Source organism: Bufo gargarizans, chromosome 1, assembly GCF_014858855.1.
Source record: "Bufo gargarizans isolate SCDJY-AF-19 chromosome 1, ASM1485885v1, whole genome shotgun sequence".
Lineage (NCBI taxonomy): Eukaryota > Metazoa > Chordata > Amphibia > Anura > Bufonidae > Bufo > Bufo gargarizans.
Window position 1 is genome coordinate 73,742,481 of NC_058080.1, and position 8,304 is coordinate 73,750,784.

General features: G+C 40.5%; 1 protein-coding gene across 1 annotated transcript in view; it reads right to left on the bottom strand.

Moving 5' to 3' along the window:
- LOC122924602 (cytokine-dependent hematopoietic cell linker-like) overlaps positions 1 to 8,087 on the bottom strand; it is a 143,688-nt gene extending 135,601 nt beyond the window's left edge. The window contains exon 1 of the mRNA XM_044275864.1: positions 7,955 to 8,087. Coding sequence (XP_044131799.1) covers positions 7,955 to 7,965 — 11 coding nt within the window. The 5' untranslated portion in view covers positions 7,966 to 8,087. The remainder of the gene's footprint in view (positions 1 to 7,954) is intronic.
- Between the last annotated feature and the right edge of the window lie 217 nt (positions 8,088 to 8,304).

Consider the following 8,304-nt stretch of genomic DNA (forward strand, 5'->3'; position numbering starts at 1 on the left):
CTCACATTTCTAAAAATAAATGAGGCATGGATCTCGGAGGAATTCAACACCTGTTATGATCACGTGTAATTGAATTTCCTCATGTCAGCCCACACATATGCAGGACATTTACTATAAAGCAATACTACAGATTATATGGGCTATACATGGTGGAATCACGTCAGCTGTGTATATCAGTATTATTTTGGCACTATAAGACAGTATTATGTACTATAGGCTGAAATTACGAGAAAAATTGTCAAAATATTTTCAACATTTGGTTTCTTGTTCATTGCAGTGGGTTGAAAGAAGTGATAAGACAGGCACTATAAATATATTTTCTTTTAGGAAAATGTGTCTGAGCTTCAGTTTCATGATTTATGCTTTGTGCTGACAGAATGTCTTGTGACCATCTGCCACCGTGACTGCAGGCTTTTCCTGAAAAGTGCCCACACATGAGTCACAACACATTTAGCACCTGTAGAGCAGAGGATTTCCACTTGCAGTGATGCTTCTTTTATCAGTCACTTCCGACTAAGCTGACAAAGTGAAATTCGATCCAAATTTAAAGAAAAACTCGATTCGCACCAAAGCTGAATTTCCTCGTGGTAAAGAATCGCATTTTTTCCTAAAATGGCTGCTGCACGTGTGAGGACATGGGGAAAGGAACTCTGGGAAGGAGTGATCACCCATAATGCCATGCATGCAGCCAATCAACAGCCAGCCCTGTGATGTCACAGCCCTATAAATAGCGGCAGCCATCTTAGATTCTGCCATTTAACAGTGTACTTAGTGCAGGGAAAGACATCTGCAGGCACTAGGGACAGTGTTAAAAAAAAACTTCTTTGTGTTAAAACAACTATTTACAAGTGCAGGGAAAGATTATTCAAGGTGTAGGGAAAGGATAGGGAGGAATCATTCCACAGCATTTATATTGAAATGGGTTCAGTAGGGGAGGTTACAGCCTGGGTAAAAGGAACACCTTGCAGCACTGACTGGGGTTCCAAATTGCCATTATACAGCTCTGTAATTCCAGCAAACCGTTCTTATTAAAGTGCAAGTGCTGATTGATACAGGCATTAACAGGGTTTATTACAAGGCAATAATTCTATGTCTTATCTGCCTTTATGCGGTGCAGTTATATGTTCTAAAGTATTTTTGGGCTTGTATGAGTGGGAAAAAAGGGCTAAAATTGCAGCCTTTTTTGGTGTGTATTAGTGGCAAAAGTAAAATATATTTGCTGTTCAGCTGTGCAATTATATGTTCTAAAGCCCTTTTTGTTGTGCATTGCACTTATATGTTGAAAAGCCTTTTGTGTGGTGTAAAAATTAAAAAAATTAGGGCCTAACTGCTGTTCAGCAGTGCAGCTATATGTTCTAAAGCCCTTTTTGTTTGTGTATTAATGGCCAAAGTAAAATATATTTGCCGTTAAGCGGTGCAGTTATATGTTCTAAAGCCCTTTTTGTTGTGTATTAATTAAAAAAGAAAAAATATATTTGCCGATCAGCAGTGCAGTTATATTTTGTGGCATGTATTAGTGGAAAAAGTAAAAGTATATTTGCCGTTCAGCAGTGCAGTTACATGTTCTAAAGCCTTTTGTGGTGTGTATTAGTGGAAAAAGAAAAAATATATTTGCCATTCAGCGGTGCAGTTATCTGTTCTAAAGCCTTTTGAGGCGTGTATTAGTGGAAAAAGAAAAAATATATTCGCCGTTCAGCGTTGCACTTATATGTTGAAAAGCCTTTTGTGTACTGTAAAAGTGGAAAAATAATAGGGGTTTATAGCTGTTCAGTGGTGCATTTATATGTTCTAAAGTCCTCTTTTCCCTGTATTAGTGGCAAAAGAAAAATATATTTGCCGTTCAGCATTGCACTTATATGTTGAAAAGCCTTGTGTAGTGGAAAAGTGGAAAAAATTAGGGCCTAATTGCCATTCAGCAGTGCAGTTATATGTTCTAAAGCCTTTTGTGGAGTGTATTAGTGGAAAAAGAAAAAATATATTTGCCGGTCAGCGGCGCAGTTATATGTTGTAAATCCTTTTGTGGAGTGTATTAGTGGAAAAATAAAAAATAAATTTACCGGTCAGCGGTGCAGTTATATGTTAAGCCTTTTGTTGCGTGTATTAGTGAAAAAAGAAAAAATATATTCGCCGTTCAGCGTTGCACTTAGATGTTGAAAAGCGTTTTGTGTAGTGGAAAAGTGGAAAAAATTAGGGTCTAATTGCTGTTCAGCGGTACAGCTATATATTCTAAAGCCCTTTTTGCCCTGTATTAGTGGCAAAGAAAAATATATTCGCCATTCAGCGTTGCACTTATATGTTGAAAAGCCTTTTGTGCAGTGGAAAAGTGGAAAAAAATGAGGGCCTAATTGCTGTTCAGTGGTGCAGTTATATATTATAAAGCCCTTTTTGCCCTGTATTAGTGGCATTAAAGAAAAATATATTCACAGTTCAACATTGCTCTTATATGTTGAAAAGCCTTCTGTAAAAGTGGAAAACAATAAGGGCCTATTTGCCGTTTAGCGGTGCAGTTATATGTGGTAAAGCCATTTTTGCTGTATGGATTGAATTACGTAGTGGTGAAATTGTTTATGTGAAACAGGCTTTTTTGGGGGAAAATTGATGGGTGATTGTAGACTTTGTTCTGTATGAACAGAATTCCATTATCCTTTCATTTGTGACATTTTTTATTTCTTATGTTTTTTTAAGGAAAATTGATGGATGATTGTAGAACTCTTGCTGTATGGACCGAATTACGTCGTTGTGGATCCTGCAGTAAACATAATGAAGATGCTGATGACAACACACCAGCAGACTTTGACTTTAACAACTATTCACAATTAAATTAAGCAGCTACAGTAAGTTGAAAATATTCATGCTTTGGATCTCTACAGCACACAAGACATGACAGGAGAGCCTCAGCTTTGGAGTCCAAGTCCAGTTTCTTAAGATCAGGAGTTCCATCAGAATTGTAAGTAACATTCTAACATTCTTGCTCCCTGTGCAAAGCCATAACAAAAGGACTCCATAAGCATACACATCAGAGAAAGCTGAAGCTGGTTGCCCCAATTTTAATTCAGGAGCAGTAAACAGCGGGAAGCAAATAGAGGTGGCTGAACTCCGCTGCTCTGTATCTCTTGTGAAGTCAACGTCTCCAACTATGCCCTCTATCTCACGATTTACAGCAAATACATTATTTTTATGTAGAGATCTGTAACAAAATCCGAGGTGAATAGACAGATAGATAGATATATAGATAGATAGATAGATATCATATTCTCCTAGACGTCCATTATCAATAGCTGATTGTATGTCAATGTCTTTGCTCTATTAAGGACTTAGGCAGATTGTGCCTGTGGATGCCAACCTGTCTGCAAAAGGTGAGACACTCCACATTCTCAGAGGAAACTTCATTTAGCGCTGGCCTGTGACTTATAAGCCATATGGGCATACTAATGAAGACCTGGAAGGGGCCACTTAAAATGCAGAACAAACTCCAGACATGGTGACTGCTGACCCAGCAGGTGGTCTAAGCCATTAAGTAGGTGGATGAAATAATATCAGAAGCCATAACTGCGACCTCATAACACCCACATCCTCAGAACCCCGGTAATTGTGTTCAGCCTGACATGGGATTTGTGGAGAATCCAGACACCCCGTACTGGACATGAGGCATTTCTCCGTATTCAGGATCTGGCCTTCTGGAAATTTATACCTCAATCATATTTGGTGTCTGTATGACCGGGACGAAGTGACTCAGAATATGGGATCATACCTGTACCCGCAGTCCCTGTCATACAGCAAGGAATAGCCGTGATTCATATTGCCACCTCAGTCAGTCTTCTGGGAAGGTGGGGCAGAAACCTGAATAATAGACGTCCCAGAAGGCCGGACCAAAAGGAGAGAGGTTCCTTCACAGCCCACCCCTCAGCTGAGGGGGGATAAAAATGGGTGTTTGGGAACAGGTAATTGTCAGTCATTTTGGGGATCCACATCGTTTGGAGTGACTGCCCATATCTTCAGCTCTCCCCACAGCCGGAATTTAACTGCTGCATCTCAGTAAGCCAATATTCTGTATTTTATCCCATTTATTTTATCTGTTCACTGCATTGTTATTGTATGTATATTTAGTTTTTATCTTTTATCTGACACTTTCTTTTGTATTGCACTGCACTATTGTGTATTAAATTTAAACATTAATAAGTCCCTTCCTTGTGGTCTTATAGAACTTGATCTTTCGGAGGGAATAACGTTGCCAGTAGTGTTTCAGAGGATTTCAGGTCCCATATAGATAACCCGTGTTACTGATTTAAATTTGGGTTGAGAGAATATCTGAGTATAGGCCCCTATTGCCTTATAGTATAGGTGGTGGAAGCTATTGTGATAGAAATATTGGGGTGTTAGAATCTAGGGGAGTAAGTTAGCATAATTCCGTCTTCTAGAATAGGTGGGTGGGAATTTATGTGGTAACTTGATGAGTTCACTAGTATAATTCACCCCTGTGACGTAACCTATTGAGTAGGGATCGTGATTCGTGACAAGATCCAAGAATTATGTTGGAGGCATGTAGTGTATGCAACCCATGTGCGACCCCTCTAATCACTCTTACTCTGTTCTGCACCTGGTTTGCCTAGGCGAACGGAATCGCACAGGGGAGGAACTGCTCTGTGTCCTTCATCACAAAATCAAATCATGGCTTTCTCCGTGACAACTCAAAACCGGAACCATGGTGACCAACAATGAGAAGAACATGGTGTCGGTGCTGCATCAAGGGGGGCTGAGCCATGCGCCCTGCATGGCAAACGTGTTCAATCTGGTTGTCAAGCGGTTCCTGAAGTCTTCCACCCATCTACAAACCATCCTAAAAATGGCCAGGAAACTTTGCATGCACTTCAGGTACTCGTACACCGCAAAGCACATTCTGCTTGAGCAAATATTCCGTTCACTTGTCATCTCTGTTTTGGATCCACTCTTTTTGGGGGGGCTTTAGCAATACTTATGGATTACTGACCAAATGCTGACTGAGTGAAGCCAGATGCTCCACAGACAGGATCCGTTTTTTGGGGGTTATTGTTCTGACGGATCAGAGGAAGGGCAAAATAATCAGTGATGTCAACACAAACTTACTGCTGACACCCTCTCCACTCTGTCGGGGGGCTCTACTTGTATAAGCGTTTAATAGAACAGGTTCTGTAGACATCTACGTGGAATCAGCTGACGACGGTGTAAAAGAAGTGCGCTTCTTCTTGGCGCTAACATCGACCTGTAAAGCTGAGTTCATACTTGAGTTATTTGGCCAGTTTTGGCCTCGTGATTGCCCAAATAAGTGAAGTATAGAGTGATTCTAAAAGCGACGCCTGTCATCTGCATGTCATACAGTATTATTTCAAAGCAGACTCCCTATGCATGTTAAACATTTAAACCTCTGCCCCTCCCCTGTGCAGGGCCTCGCACTTCTCTGTCTAACATACTGTTAGATCAAATAAATAAATAAAAAAGAAACTAAAACACCCCCAAAAAATCAGTAATTTTCTCACTTCACCACGCAAAGGCTAATAAGCCCTTTTTTCCCCACTAATACATGCCAAAAAGGGCTTTAGAACATATAACTGCACCGCTGAATAGTAAATAGGCCCTTATTTTTTCCACCTATACATGCCACAGAAGGCTTTAGAACATACAACTGCACCGCTGAACGGCAAATATATATATTTTTTTCTACTAATACAATTCAAAAAGGGCTTTAGAACAGGGATAGGCAAAGTCGGCCCTCCAGCTGTTGTAAAACTACAAATCCCATCATTCCCAGTCTGCCTACAGCTATAAGGCTACAGCAGTGCATGATGGGATTTGTAGTTTTAAAAGAGCTGGAGGGCCGAGTTTGCCCATCCCTGCTTTAGAACATAGAACTGCACCGCTGAACGGCAAATATATATATATTTTTTACCACTAATACACTCCAAAAAGGACTGTAATTTTCTCACTTCACCACACAACGGCAAATAAATTTTTTGGTGCCACTAATACACGCCAAAAAGGGCTTTAGAACATATAGCAGCAGTGCTGAATGGCAAATAGGCCCTTATTTTTTTCCATTTATACACGCCACAAAAGGCTTTAGAACATATAACTGCACCGCTTAACAGCAAATAATATATATATTTTTGCCACTAATACACCCCAAAAAGAGCTTTAGAACATATAACTGCACTGCTGAACAGCAAATAATATATATGTTTGTGCCACTAATACACGCCAAAAAAGGCTTTGGAACATATAACTAGTGATGTCGCGAACATAAAATTTTCCGTTCGCGAGCGCGAATTTCCGCAAATGTTCGCGAGCGGGCGAACCGGGCGAACCGCAATAGACATCAATAGGAAGGCGAATTTGAAAACCCACAGGTACTCTTTGTGGCCACAATAGTGATGGAAAAGTTGTTTCAAGGGGACTAACACCTGGACTGTGGCATGCCGGAGGGGGATCCATGGCAAAACTCCCATGGAAAATTACATAGTTGACGCAGAGTGGTAAGTTGAAATCGCATTGCGATTTCAACTTTCTCTAATCCGACAGTACATTCTAGCATGGAGTCGTTCCCATGGTAATGGGGACGCTCCATGAGCACGGAAGTCATCAGAAGTTCGGTTGAAATCGCAATGCGATTTATAGAACTTGAATTGATCGCATTGCGATTTCAACTTAGAGTTTCTGCCGACTTCCGTGCTCATGGAGCGTCCCCATCACCATGGGAATGGCTCCATGCTAGAATGTACTGTCGGATTTGAGAAAGTTGTAATCGCAATGCGATTAATGCAGGTTATAATAATTGCATTGCGAATTCAACTTAGAGCTGCTGGGTTCCTAATGGTTGTATTGCGAGAATATAATGAAGATTGAGAATATAGTGCTATATTCGTTATATATTCGTCAATTCTAGCAATACAACCATTAGGAACTCAGATCTAAGTTGTAATCGCAATGTGAATAATACAGGTTATATTAATCGCATTGCGAATGCAAGCTAAGTTCCTAATGGTTGTATTGCTAGAATTGACGAATATAACGAATATAGCACTATATTCTCAATCTTCGTTATATTCTATCAATACAACCATTAGGAACCCAGCAGCTCTAAGTTGAATTCGCAATGCAATTAATATAACCTGTATTATTCGCATTGCGATTACAACTTTGCGACACTGCAGCTTCAGAATTAATCTAAGATGGATGCTGTCCCTAAGATGGATGCTGTCCTTGCTTTTTGATAGGCGGTGGGAGGGTCTGGGAGGGAGGGTCTGCTGCTGATTGGCTGGAATGTGTCTGCTGACTGTGAGGTACAGGGTCAAAGTTTGCTCAATGATGACGTATAGGAGGGGGACCAAACATCGGATATGTTCGCCAGCCGCGGCGAACGCGAACAAGCTATATTCGCCGGGAAATATAACTGCACCGCTGAACGCAAATAAATATTTTTTTGCCACTAATACACACCAAAAAGGGCTGCAATTTTCTCACTTCACCACACAATGGCAAATACTTTTTTTTTGTTCCACTAATTCACGCCAAAAAGGGCTTTAGAACATATAACTGCACCTCTAAATGGCAAATATATATATATTTTTATGCCACTAATACAAGCCATGTATCATGTGCAAAATCTGCGGCCATGTACAAAAGCCTTTATTCAGTCATTTACTCACGAGCAAGACACAGGGCTTACTACTTCAATCTATGCCTGCAAGGCATTAAACACACAGGCTACCATAGACAGCTCCTGCAGGATAACCAAAGGAAATCTGGATTCCCCTGCAGCCACTGGGTCACTCCCAATAATAAAGAGAGCATTATCCACAATACCTTTATATATGAACAACCACTATACAGTACATGGCATGCAATGTTACCTCCACACCAGAGTGTACCCCCAAACTATAATACCAGATCACACCGTATGCATATAATACAGAATACATACCTCTTACGCATGCTGAGACCAGTTAGCTCGTGTGATGTCTGTTAAGAATAAAAATATACATTTGAGATCTGTTTCCAGCAGCATTGTTCATGTGGTCAAGTATATGTATTTACCGTACAACAGATAGCCTGCACACACTGTGAAATATTACATTTAGTGTAGTGGTGAGTATGTTCTACCTTGTGCGTGACCAATGCAGACACAGCTCTTCCCACCCATTTCCTCTCAGTACAATGTCTTCCAACCACACAGATAGAAGTGTATTAAACCACTTGTACAAGATACTGCAGCATTACCAGTGCAGAATACACCTGCTCTTCTGTCCTAGAGAACATATAGTGAGTTCAGAA